The following is a 13,429-nucleotide window of genomic DNA, read 5'->3' on the forward strand; positions in this document are numbered from 1 at the left end:
GCACCTGCTGTGTGGGAGAAGACACCACCTCCTTGGGGGGCTTGAGAGATACAGTTGAGCTCCCCTGGGGAACTGGAGACTGAGCTGGGTGTCCCCCCTGGGCTAAAGGAAGCTTGATCCCCCCAGGGGGATCTGGAGTATGAGCAGCATTCTCCAGCTGCACTGGAGAATGTTCAAGCTCTTTAGTGGGGCCTGGAGTTAGGGCAACCGCCAGATCCACGGATTTAGCAGTGATATGAGGTAACACTGGACCCAGAGGTGAGACTGTTACCTCATTCTCTACTAAAGTTTGAGTAGCAGCATCGTTGGTGTCCTTTGGAGGCTGAGCTGGTTGCTCATGCTGGACCACAAAAAGTTCATTTTCAGAGGCAGTCGGTGGCTGATTTGAAACCTCTTGCTGGACTGACAAAGGTTTTAACTGCCCAGGGGACACTGTAGACTGAGCTAAGGTTTCCTTTTGGGGTGGAGACGTTTTAACCTTATTAGTGAATGCTGGAGTGATGGTGAGTGCAAGATCCACAGGTTTGACAGTGGCGCTGGGCCGCTGCAGAAGCTGACCCAGAGAAGAAACTGTTGTCACATGATGTTCTGGAGAGAGAACTATAATTTCATTAGGGAGCTCTGGACGCTGAGCTGTGGCCTCCTGCTGGGGTGGAGAAGGTACAGTCTCATGAGCCTGTAGATCCTGAGCTGGGGTCTCCTGTTGTTCTGAAGGTGTAATTTGGGTAACAGCTTCTGGAGATGGGACTGGAGCTGGCACTTGAACTGGCAAAGGTTCAGCTTCCTCGGGCAACTGTGAAAGCAGTGTGGGGGCCTCTGGCGGGGATGCAGAAGATTCTGCATTAGTAAGGGGCACTGAGGACTGAGCCAAAGGCATCTGCTGACTTGGAGAAAGTCCTGCCACCGGAGTGGGTTCTGTGGTTACGGTAAGCTCTAGATCTGCAGGTTTGACAGTGACATTGGATATGCTTGAATGTTGAGTAGGTTGCTCCACCAGGGTTGCAGCAGATTCTGTCTCCACTGGAGACAGAGCTAGGGTCTCCTGCTGGGTGGGGAAAGATTCAGCCTCATTAGGGGACTCTGGAGACAGAGCAGCATCTTCCTCCTGGACTGGAGAAGATCCAGCTACTCCAAAAGAGTCTGACAGCTGAGTCAGGGTCTCCTGCTGGGTGAGAGAGGGTTCAACTTCCCCAGTAGGCTCAGAAGGCTGAGTTAGTTGCTCCTGTTCACTTGAAGAAGGCTCCACTTCCTCGGGGGTCTGGCCTGTGGTCTCCTGCTGGCTTGGAATAGCTTCAACTTCCCCAGTAAGCTCAGAAGGCTGAGCTGGTTGCTCCTGCTCACTTGAAAGTTCAGCCTCCCCCAGGGTCTCTGGAGGCTTCTGCTGAGTTGCAGGAAATTTAGTTTTCTTAATGATTGTAGGAGTGATGGCAAGTTTCAAATTATGAGGTTGAAATGTAACATTGTGCAGGTTTGAATGAACCTGATGTTGAATGCCATGTTGAACTATTACCTCATCGCTAATTGGAATTTGGAGTACATACTCAGTAGGGAACCCTGGAGCTTGAGTTGGGGTCTCTTGATGGAGCACAGATGCAACTGTCTCAGGGTGCTTTGCAGGCTGAGATAGGTCCTCCGGCTGGACTGGAGTTTCAACCCCTTCCTGTTGCTCTGGAAACTCAGATGGGCCCTCCTGTTGGGCTGGAAGAGGTTCAACCTCCTCAAAGTGCTCTGGAAGCTGAGATAGGACCTCCTGCTGGACTGGAGAAGGTTCCACCTCTTTAGTAACCTCTGGAGTCAAGGTAAGCACCAGATCCAGAGGTTTAACAGTGACATTATGCAAGTGTGACTGCTGAACTTTATGATGTGCTACTGGTCGAGCTACAGTCTCCTTAGGTGTCTCCAAAGGCTGGGCTAGGGCCTCCTCAGGGCTTGAGGTTTCTACTTCCTCAGGGGCCTCTGAAGGCTGAGACAGAGCCTCCTGTTGAAGTAGAGGTGGTTCTACCTCTTCAGTGGGCTCCAGATGCTGAGCCTGGGCCTCCTCCTGAAAAGATTCAGCCTCCTCAGGCGACTCTTGTTGGGATAAAGATTCCAACTGCTCGGTGGGCAATGGTCGGCGAGTGTGGTACGCCTGCTGAGATGAAGAAATTTCAGCCTCAGGGGGCTCTGGAGGTTGATCTGGGCTTCCCAGAAAATCCGTAGGTAGGCTCTCCTCAGGATAAAAGGCATCCATATTGGAATCTAAATAATCATCCTGCAGTTCTTCTAGACCCTGATTTTTTTTTCCAAGTTGTCTTGTAGTTCCAACAACAACTTTGGCAAGAGGTCGATGCTTAACAAGATCTTTCTTCAGGTTTGAGGGTGAAACAATAAACTTCGTTGGTTTTGAGCTCTTACTACCTAGAGGTGGAACAAGTATTTCAAATGATTGGTGATTTTCAGCCTGATCTAGACCTACAGTTTTAGCCTTACTTTTGTGTCGAGGAGGCAGAACCAAGGCTTGATTCTGGTCCCAATCTAGCACTGGAACCGCTGCTGGGAGCTTTTGATGCTGGGTTAGCTTGTCATCCAGATCCTCGTGTAGAATAGCAAAATTATCTGGCCCTGCCAACAGCTCTCCAGCTGAATCCGAGTCCAGGTATGGAACCAGAGTCTCACTCAGATCCTCATGAGGCAGGGCCAACATGTGGTCTGGAGAGGAGGAAGTCAAGTAATTAAAAACCCCCGGCTCTGCCAGGGGTGTGAGTGCATGGGGCGATTCGGGCGGGAGGTCAGAGGAGTGTGAAGACCAGGGCTCAGTCAGCCCTGGGGGGTCCGAGGTCAACTGGACAGGGCCCTGGGCCCACTCCAGAGGCTGAGCTGCCTGAACCAAAAGCCACAACGGTTGCCAGGTAAGGAGGAGCCAGAGGCGCAGCCGGGACATGACATGCGGAGGCTCCCGGGCGCAGCGACCCAGGCCAGTGGGGCGCCGGCGCCGCCCCTGAGCGGGAGCCGAACCGTTATGTGAGCCCACAACGCGCGCGCACCGTTAGCAACCGCGCGCCCCTCCCCCACCCCGCGTCCAGCCCTTTATTTACGACACCTTTAGTTACGCCACCTTTATTAGGTTCGAACCAATCTGCGCCATCTGAGTGCGCCTTTTTCCCAGAGTCACCAGGGCGTAAACCAAGCCATCCTTTCTCTCGCACAGGTGACAGTGACCTCCGGCCGGGCCCTCTCCCCAGCCTCCCCCAGCCCCTCCCGGGCTCTGCACAACCAGGCAGGATTTGGGCTGCAGACCTAAATGGCCCTGGACGCTGACAGCCCAGGGGTCCGGGGAGGAGTGGAAGGGGATGCGGAGCTTCCCAAGGAAGCCCCAGAGGCCAAGCATTCCGGGCAATTCAGAAGCGCTAGTCCAGCTATGGCACTGTAAACTCTTCCTCCTCAAAGCTGAAGTCCGAGAGGCATTCTTCCTCCCCCTGGCCACACGGCTTCCAGGAAAAGCAGCTGACCTGCAAAATGAGCAGCACTAGTTAGGCTGGCGGCAGGGGAGCACACCTTTCAATTTTAAAGTTATTCAAAAATGTTGCTCTTTCCTCTAAACTTTCAGTACCCAAGTCTGGTCATTAATTCACCACTTTGCTGTTAAGGGTTGCCACCAAATCAGTGATGACTTCAAATTTTTTGTAGGAGAGGCTTTGGGCAAGTGAGCAAGTCATTCTGGGAAAGAATGTCCAACCAAGTGAATGGCCCTTTACATTACCATGGGAAAACTTGCCCCATCCCACCTCGTTTCAACACAGCCATTAATCTAGAAAAAATTGCAGTGTCACAGAGTCCTGCTCTGTGTACACACCTGGAGAAAACACTTAAGATGTTAAAAGTCAGCACGTTTTAGTAATTTTCTTGAAATACTGTAACTAAGCACGCAGTTTACTTTCTTCACAGTCCTTTTAAATAATCTAGTCCCTTTTGTTTGGCAAGACCTCTAACGTTTAAACTCCAAGAGAAAAGAAGCTTCATCTTATTCCCACTGTCCAACCTAATGTTTTTTAAATGGAACTGATTCGAAGATTGGCCTCATTTGGGAACGGATTTGTTTCTATAATCAGGTTTCCAAAATCTTTAACATCAATACCGATTCCTTTCCTCTCTCATTTCATAGGAAGCTAGCCTTCTAAAAGCCCAACCTTGGATACGTTTGAAGTTTCTGTGACTTATTTGATTTAAATTGAATTAAAATAATTATTTTGTGAAGAAAAAACTTTCAAAACTTTTATGTTTTTCAGGACATAACCACCTCTTCTTTCTCTACTTTCTTCTCTTCAAAACAAACTTTGCAACATTGGGGTGGGTTAAATAATCAGAAATCTAGCCCCAAATTAAGTTCTCAATGACATGAAACACATTTTTCGCTTTTTTTTAAAAAATCCTATATGCAGTACATTAATGTTTTCTTTTAGAAATTACTTTGACAACTTAATCCCTGATTTGAGGCATTCATATAATTGGTTTACAGAAAGGTCCTTCAGCAAAATATTTCACACAAAATACATATGAGATCTGGGTAAAACACCTTATTTGAAAGGCATTAACACATTAATACAGTTTTCACACACTGTGGCATAATCACAACAAATTAAAGCCATAATTACTTTGTTCCCAAATGCCCACAATTCTGTTTGAGGGGAGTTCTAAGAGGCCTGTGTCTTCTCCTGTGTCCACAATTGTACAAGTACCTCATGGTCCTCACCCCTGCACTCCAAATTTCGTTTTGTTTTTTTTTTTATTTATGTAAGAAACGAAGTGCCAGTCTATCCAAATTTCAAATAAGGGGTCAGAGAGAAGGCTCGGACATCAGGAAAAGTCCTAGAAACTTCCTGCCTCAAAAGCAGTTTCAGAGTTTCACATTTCCCTAAGGATGATGGAGCTGAGCAGACATGCCAAGAATCTTCTGGCTGTTTTGAATTACGGCTACCCTGGCTTTGAATCCCTTGAGTCTTTCTCTCCACATACTTGAATTAAATCCTGTAGCTCCTCTTCGGTTCTAGCATCTGTGACCTCTTCACAGCATCTATACGCCACAGCTATTTTACCACTTTCTGAAACAGAGTTAACAAATATCAATTCAGAAATTTTGTTCCAAAACTTCCTGTACACAATGGTAGCATCCAATAATTAGACATTGTTTTTATTTCTAAACACAGAAAACAAGAGCATTTTCCTAGCAGTTCCCTCATGTGACACATATCATTACTATTTGTGAAAAAATATTTAAGAGAAGTATCAATTTTGGTTCAAAAACCTTTATGATCTTAAAAATAAGAACTAAGGAATGATGCAGTAAAAGCTGTGGAAACAAAAATGTTCAATCACAATATAATTAAATAGGAAGTCATTAAGGAGGGGTCAAAGTGAGTTCAAACCGGGGATAGATACCACTGGACTATACAGGAAATGTCTTATTAGAAGCGAGGCAAGTGTCTACTACTTGGGACCAAAATTCTACCAGATACAATGAACAAAGCTTTGGAGAGAGAATTTTACTGGCCTATGTACCTTTTGGACTACACAGCTTCCCTCAAGGCAAACTACAGCCACCAGGCTTTTCCGTTTAAGGAATTTTGAGTGCATATAAGGAACACTATTTGCATATTCAGTTCAGTTCAGTTCAGTCGCTCAGTCATGTCCGACTCTGCAACTCCATGAACCGCAGCACGCCAGGCCTCCCTGTCCATCACCAACTCCTGGAGTTCACTCAAACTAACGTCCATCAAGTTGGTGATGCCATCCAGCCATCTCATCCTCCTCTGTTGTCCCCTTCTCCTCTTGCCCCAATCCCTCCCGGCATCAGAGTCTTTTCCAATGAGTCAACTCTTCGCATGAGGTGGCCAAAGTACTGGAGTTTCAGCTTTAGCATCATTCCTTCCAAAGAACACCCAGGACTGATCTCATTTAGAATGGACCGGTTGGGTCTCCTTGCAGTCCAAGGGACTCTCAAGAGTCTTCTCCAACACCACAGTTCAAAAGCATCAATTCTTTGGCACTCAGCTTTCTTTAGAGTCCTACTCTCATATCCATACATGACTACTGGAAAAACCATAGCCTTGACTAGACGGACCTTTGTTGGCAAAGTAATGTCTCTGCTTTTGAATATGCTATCTAGGCTGGTCATAACTTTCCTTCCAAGGAGTAAGCATCTTTTAATTTCATGGCTGCAATCACCATCTGCAGTGATTTTGGAGCACCCAAAAATAAAGTCTGACACTGTTTCCACTGTTTTTCCATCTATTTCCCAAAAAGTGATGGGACCAGATGCCATGATCTTCGTTTTCTGAATGTTGAGCTTTAAACCAACTTTTTCACTCTCCTCTTTCACTTTCATCAAGAGGCTCTTTAGTTCCTCTTTACTTTCTGCCATAAGGGTGGTGTCATCGGCTTATCTGAGGTTATTGATATTTCTCCCGGCAATCTTGATTCCAGCTTGTGCTTCTTCCAGCCCAGCGTTTCTCATGATGTACTCTGCATATAAATTAAATAAGCAGGGTAACAATATATAGCCTTGATGTACTCCTTTTCCTATTTGGAACCAGTCTGTTGTTCCATGCCCAGTTCTAACTCTAACCCCTGAGCTATGGAGCCAACTGCATTTGCATATTAGGGATAGGCAAACAAGCTAGACAGTTAGTTTGGTTCTCAAAGGTTGTTACTGGAATTGACAGTTCATGGAGTTTCTGCCTGGTGACCAGGGAAGTCAAACTTCACTGGAACGACTGCCCAGGCTGGAAGGCTGACAGCAGTCCAAGGCCAACTCTGACAAGCAAATAAGGTCTCTGACAACTTAGCTAGCATTTCTCAGTCCCTAAGCCTGCAGGGCCGTGAAACAGGGGAGCAATTCTGTTCCAGGGATCCACCAACCATGAAGTTTCCTTTGGGCACAGCCTGTGACATTCTCACCCTATATAACTCAATAGGGTACATAATCAAGCTATTCAATAGCATGATCACACTCAAGGCTCACAAAAATGTATATAAGAATCGTATTCACCCAATATATCAGAAATGAAAACTGAAATTGAGTCCAAAAACATAATGCAATCAACTCTTCAATAAAACAACAATAATAATAACAGTCAAAACATTTTGTCTGCTTACTATGTTCCAGGCATGGTTCTAAGACTTACATTCATCATCTTATTTACTCTTACAATATCCCCCCACAAGGTAAGCTGAAATACTAACCCTACTTATAGATCAAGAAATTGCAGCTTAGAGATATTTAATACCTTCAAATCTCTCTGGCTAGAAAACCTAAAATTGCAACAACAAAAAAAATCTAAGAGACAAAGTGAGGACTCAAACACAGGTGTCCAAGGCTTATAGTCACTATACTATTCTGTATGATAAGTCAGCCATCGAGAAAGAAGAACCGGGTCAAACACTTTCTATATGAACTGAGGCAACTCAGTCTACATCTAAACAGTGGGGACAATAATATTTGTGTCATTTTTCTCATAAATGCCACAAAGAACAAATTTGAGACTGTTGCTGTGAAAGCATTTGGTAAATGAAAGAATATGTAGTGTTTTATTTATTTTTAAACATTCTTTTTTTTTACTTTTTATTTATCTATTTACTTGGCTGTGCCAGGTCTTAGCTGTGACATGCAGAATCTTTAGTTGTGGCATGTGGGAGCCACATGCTACTTCGCTGATGAGGGATCAAACCCAGGCCCCCTGTATTGGGAGCACAGAGTCTTAGCCACTAGACCACCAGGGAAATCCCTATGTAGTGTTTTAGATAACCATTATTTTCATCTAATTAACTTTTCAAATAAGTTTAATTGCTCATTGAAACTGAAGTACTTTAAGGACAATCAAAAAAAGTCTTACCTAAAACCACAATCTGCAGTTTCTGGAATGCATCTGCCATAGCCTTCTGAATAGCAAGCTTCTGGGTTTTTTTCCTTTTCATAAGGAGTGATAATGGCCCTAAATCCAACCAAAACAAATGAATTTAAAATGCTTATCTGGATAACTGATTTATAGGTTGTATGTTTAGAAATTTAAAAATGCACCTGTGATTCTTAGATCATTATCTTAGTGATTAAGGGTGAACACAACACTAGGGTGTGGTTGAATGACTATGATGTAGTTATATTCTGGCAGGGCACGTTTTTCCTGCTCACATCTATTCTTGAAGTTCCTGAAATACTGGATGGGAGATGCAAACCAAGAACGTGGCACAAATCTCTCATTACTCACAGATTCCACATGGACAAGCTACAGCCACGCTCCTGCAGACTCCTGCGTTGAGAGGGCTAGAGTCACACAGTGAGACAGATGCTCTGGCCTCTCTCTAGGCATCACTTTCAGGTGGATGGTGGGGCCTCCTCCACTCCCTTGGCTAACAGCCCTGCTTCTGACTGAAGCCCTAGTGCCAAGGGAATCCATACCAGTGGGAATCCCCTCTCCAGGGATCTACATTTGACTTTCTCCACTCAAGCCCCTCCATAGGAGGCAAAGGACTGAACCTTTACACAAGAGTTTATTGAAATCTTTAGACAATGATTTTGTTGGGATAACTGAAGGCCACAAGAGATTTGAAGGACTATTTTAGCAGAAAACACATTATTAACCAAAAATGGAAAAAGAAAAAGAAAACCACCTTAATTTTCCCTCCTCCTTGGCAGTCAGTCAGTTCTAAAACTCTGAAGTTTAAGGTTCTGTCAGGTATTGCCTAAGTTAAAAACCTATGTGGCAAAGGAGAAAAACTCGGCCCAGGACTTTAGCTGCTTGGCAAAGGTGATGATGTATCTAAAAAGGCGAGTTTCAGAAAAAAAGGAAAACAGACCTTCTTCCAAGTTATCCAGAGGTTCCTCAGCCATGCCAACTCCTGGACTTCTGCACTCGTAGGATGGCAACACCACCTCTAAAGCACAGAAGAACTTCAGGCTTTGCCTCTGAAGAGGTGCCACAATATCTTCATTTTCCCTTTCTTCTTCAGGGTCAGAAAGATCCTGAAGCTGTTAAGATTTTGAATTAAAGATTATACTTCAAAATATTCTGTTTTGAAAACTAAAAAACTCCCATCAATCCCAGTTAATAGTTGAGGTGTCCTATAGCTTCAAAATCAAGTGAGATTTGCAAATGAATTACTAGGTACAGAGAACTACTTTTTATTATACATCACACAAATACTGGAGAAAATTATGGACACCACCATTTAAGTCACTGAGATGATCAACGAGTTCTAGGTGGCATGTCCATGCTCAGATACTTCCATGAGGAAGTCTTTCCCATCTCCTCCCTGTAGCCTAGTTCTAGTTTTCTTTCTAAAGTGTAGGAGTTCAATGTTGAAAGGGGCCTGGTTGGTCAAAGAAAATCTACAGAGTTTACCTTAATGATCCTTTTTGACCATCCATTGAAACCAAAGTAGTAATTTGCCAATTCTTGGCATCTGGAGCTGTTTAGGGCAAGGGCGTTGTGTTGAACCGCCTTATGTTGGGTGCCAAGACGAATCTAAAGACATAAGAAACCTGAAAATATCACAATCTGACATAGACTTATTTTGGATATACCTGTTTGTCAATACCAGTTTCACGTTGCTGTGTTGTTTAGTGGCCGAGTTGTGTCCGACTCTTGTGACCCCACAGACTGTAGCCTTCCAAGTTCCTCTGTCCATAGGATTTCCCAGGCAAGAATACTGGAGTGGGTTGCCATTTCCTCCTCTGGGGGATCTTCCCACCCAGGGAGTTAACCCACATCTCCTGAATTGCAGGCAGATTCTTTATCCCTGAGCCACCTGGGAAACCCCAACCAATTTCAGAGTGATTGTAAAGATTATATATGACATTTTAAGTAATGAGTTCACAGTGAGCCCTAAATAAGTGTTCTTTATTATTTTTAATAAGTCAGTACTTTTCTGCATCATTTTCAGAACCGCTGATTCATCAGGTTTCCCTGACTTCTGGTGGTGAAAGTGATGATGAAAGCAACCAAGGAAGCCCAGCAGAAGCCTATTCTAGGGCTGTGAGTAAGCAAAGGAAGGAAACTTTTAGTCATCTTATCCCCATCTTATCCTGCTTGAGAATATGACCTGAAGGGGAGATAAGGTGGACTGGCCACTGAAGTAGGACCTTAATCTGTAGCATCCCCTCCCCAAGTTACTAACCCCTGTTAGAAGAGGGAATACACATACCTCCATAAATTTTATAAGTAACCAAAAGACTTAGAGGTTCATCTACATTGACAAACTTCTTTGAGAGTATAAATATTTCCAGCATTAACTCTCCAAATAACTTACACAGTATCACATTACTGTGGATTTTTTACATCACTAGCACTTTGTTAAATGTCTATTTCCATTTTAAACAGGGTGTAGTATTTAAATATATTAATAAAAATTCAAATAAAGTCAAAGCATTATTAATTCTTTATTGCTCTGTCTGTGGATCTTCCTCTATCACTAGTTTATGAACTTCTTAAGTGCTGGAAGGAACCATATCTTGTTACCAGGAACAAGCATAATTCTTGGCATATAATAGAGGACTGAGGGTCTGTTGACCCAGTGAACAGATGAAAGAATGAGTAAATAAGAAAATGAAATTACTTTCTCCAACTGAAGCTGCCTGCTGGGAAGGAGAAATGAAGACTAATTTTTAAATGTTGAGTGTCTTGTGGGAGGCTAGGCCCTGTATGCTACTACTGCTAAGTCACTTCAGTCGTGTCCAACTCTGAGCCACCCCATAGAAGGCAGCCCACCAGGCTCTGCTGTCCCTGGGATTCTCTAGGCAAGAACACTGGAGTGGGTTGCCATTTCCTTTTGCATGAAAGTGAATCTAATGCATGAAAGTGAATCTAATGCATGAAAGTGAAAAGTGAAAGTGAAGTCCCTCAGTCGTGTCTGACTCTTCGTGACCCCATGGACTGAAGCCTAGCAGGCTTCTCCTTCCACGGGATTTTCCAAGCAAAAGAACTGGAGTGGGTTGCCATTGCTTTCTCCAAGGCCCTGTATGGTGAGTCATAATTCAGCTGTCCTGGACAATGAGAAAGCTTCAGAAGAGCTCTGAGCATAGTAGAGTCTACATCTCAGATAACCTTGCCACAGTTCTCACTGGCAAACAACATATAATTAAACTAGGAAACAATTGGGAGGGGGGTAAAAACTCAAGGTTCTGCATTACATAAAGAAATCTAATATGAATGCCATTTTCTCTCAACTATATAGTGACTTATAGAATATTTCCTTCATTTCTCTATCAGTGATGGGTTTTATGGTGTGTAAATCTCAAAACCTAAGCTTACGGAATGGTCTTAATGTTCAGTATAAGAAAAAGAGCTCATTACTCACAACTGATACCAAGTAATCGTTTCATAATCTTTCCAGTAATATCTAAGTGGGTATATGAAATGGTCGCAGCCAGTAGCAGGCAGATCATAGTCTCCAAATTAAAGAATGTCCGACAGGAAATCATTTCAGTCATAGGGAGGAGAGCCCAGATTGAAGAGGGTGTGAAACAGGGTACAAAAGTGGGAAGCACTGTACCTAGAGTCATGTCTGAGGAGAGTTCTCAGATTCCATCAAGGTTAAACCAGTGAGGAGAGAAATATGGGTTAAGAATAGGCAGCAAGGTCAGTGGGAAGTAGCCAGATCAAAAAACCAACCAGAGGGACTTCCCTGGTGATCCAGTGGTTAAGACTCCACCATGCAAAGCAGGGGACGTGGGTTTAATCCTTGGTCAGGGAATTAAGATCCCACATGCCCCGGTGCCACAACTAAGACTCGACCCAGCCAAATAAATAAATATTTAAAAAAAAGAAGAAGCCAACCAGAGGAGACATACAGTTATAAAGTGAAAGGCTTGGGAAATCTAAACCTTACTCACTTATTCAGAGGAACTGAAAAAATCCTTGGAAAAGGAATGGTGGCTGAATGGAGGCATATAGTGACATGTTCATTCTGGGGCTCTGGCAAAGTAAAACTGGCTGGCATGTTACTATGGAGCCATATTATTAGAATAATCATGCACTAAAGAATATTTTAACCATTTGCTGGAAACTGAAGGGAGTTCTGAATAGGCAGTTTGAAAATGATGATGATGATGATAAAGCATCCTTTATGTTACAACTGACTAAAGACTTTGTCAAGCTCACACATTTAAAATTCATATAAAATGAAAAAGAACTCTTGTGAAGATTTCTTAAATTAAGGGGCAGCATAAAATGACATGGGGTTTAACATCAATAAGTTTGGGTTTGACCTCTAGTTTCCATATTTATTGTCATGAACCTTAAGTAAGTCAGTTAACCATCCGGAGTTCGAGTTTCTTTGAAAAAGAAGAGAAAAGAAATGGGGGTGGGAAGAAGAAATGGGGAGCTGTGGGCGGTAAGTGGAGCAATGCATCTGAAAGCATTCTGTAAAGCAGAGTGCTTTACAAACGTTGGCCTATTCGTTTTAAATTCAGCACTTCATCCCAGTGGGACGAGGAATTCCACATTTGGACCCACCTTCACTGGAGATTTCTGGAAAAGCTGCTTCTGGTCGCATGCCTTTTGGGCTCTGTGAGCATCCCTCGCTGAATAAAACTTGACGATGGCATAAAATCCAGGACCGGCCACTGCTGCGTTTGGGAAGACTCGGACCGAATACAGAAGGCCGAACTGGGAGAAGACTGTGAACAGAGAATGCTGTAGGGTGGTCCCACGCTAAGTAAGAGCAGGAAATTTCAAGCCCAGGAAACCAAATTGCCCATTCCCTTATATTCTCCCCAGCCCTTCGCCACAGGCAACGGTGGTGAGCCTCCAACTCCAAACACTTCTCATTTCACAAACACGTTTCCCTCTGAACTCCTAAGCTTCGAGAAGCATTAGGAGGCAGTGTGAGGCCTGCTGGGAACTATCTCTCAAAAATCTGTAAGGACGAGTTGACTGCTCCGGTCGGCTCTAGAACTAAGATTCCTCTCAGCGAAGACCACAGGCGGGCTAGGTGCTGAAGCAGGGCCCCGGGGCTCCCAATTACTAGTGCGCGAGGCGACTTTCTCCATCCCTCCCTCCACCTCGGCCTGGCTCACTTGCAAGGCCTCGGCCGTGGGTCCAGAGCTCAGTTCCCAAACAAGCAAGGTTTTGTCACTCCCTGTGGGAACCGCAAAAGGTACCAACTCCGCCATCCTACCGTCACCGCGCGTGCGCAGCTCGGGAGAAAGCCGCACTGCGCCTGCGCACGGCGCGCCCGCGCTTTTTTAAAAGGAGAGCGTGAGGAGGCGGGGCCAGCTCTGGGGGAGTGAGACGAGGGCGGTGCTCGGACCTCTCCTTCGCCCCGCCCGCTCCTGGCGGGTCTCCGCCTCTAGTTCCCCTTCCGCAGCTGCGTCGCCGGGGAGACCTTGGAATTTAGTGTTAGAGTACTAAGTGAAAGTGAAGTCGCTCAGTCGTATCCGATTGTTTGCGACCCCATG

General features: G+C 44.6%; 2 protein-coding genes across 2 annotated transcripts in view; both read right to left on the reverse strand.

Moving 5' to 3' along the window:
• Positions 1 to 2,920, reverse strand: part of LOC138415488 (leucine-rich repeat-containing protein 37A3-like) — a 49,835-nt gene extending 46,915 nt beyond the window's left edge. The window contains exons 1-2 of the mRNA XM_069544107.1: positions 926 to 2,920; positions 272 to 340 (exon numbers count right to left, since the gene is read on the reverse strand). Coding sequence (XP_069400208.1) covers positions 272 to 340; positions 926 to 2,920 — 2,064 coding nt within the window. The remainder of the gene's footprint in view (positions 1 to 271; positions 341 to 925) is intronic.
• Positions 2,921 to 3,080: 160 nt separating this feature from the next.
• RDM1 (RAD52 motif containing 1) lies at positions 3,081 to 13,224 on the reverse strand. The gene is made up of 7 exons (XM_069543691.1): positions 13,049 to 13,224; positions 12,486 to 12,665; positions 9,375 to 9,497; positions 8,830 to 9,001; positions 7,869 to 7,967; positions 4,993 to 5,078; positions 3,081 to 3,488 (listed from the first exon to the last, which is right to left on the reverse strand). Exons 1-7 carry the CDS (start codon positions 13,142 to 13,144, stop codon positions 3,396 to 3,398), a joined length of 849 nt encoding a protein of 282 aa, XP_069399792.1. The 5' UTR covers positions 13,145 to 13,224; the 3' UTR covers positions 3,081 to 3,395.
• Positions 13,225 to 13,429: the final 205 nt, after the last annotated feature.

The sequence above is a fragment of the Ovis canadensis genome, chromosome 11 (genome assembly GCF_042477335.2).
Source record: "Ovis canadensis isolate MfBH-ARS-UI-01 breed Bighorn chromosome 11, ARS-UI_OviCan_v2, whole genome shotgun sequence".
Lineage (NCBI taxonomy): Eukaryota > Metazoa > Chordata > Mammalia > Artiodactyla > Bovidae > Ovis > Ovis canadensis.

Bases quoted from the DNA above. Each gene is read 5' to 3' on its own strand.
- RDM1 (XM_069543691.1), bottom strand. From the start codon at position 13,144: ATGGCGGAGTTGGTACCTTTTGCGGTTCCCACAGGGAGTGACAAAACC. The intron at 9,498-12,485 runs GTGGGTCCAAAT...TTATGTCTTTAG, and splicing joins TCCAGAAATCTCCAGTGAAG to ATTCGTCTTGGCACCCAACA. The intron at 3,489-4,992 runs GTATGTGGAGAG...CTCATTTTGCAG, and splicing joins AGCTACAGGATTTAATTCAA to GTCAGCTGCTTTTCCTGGAA.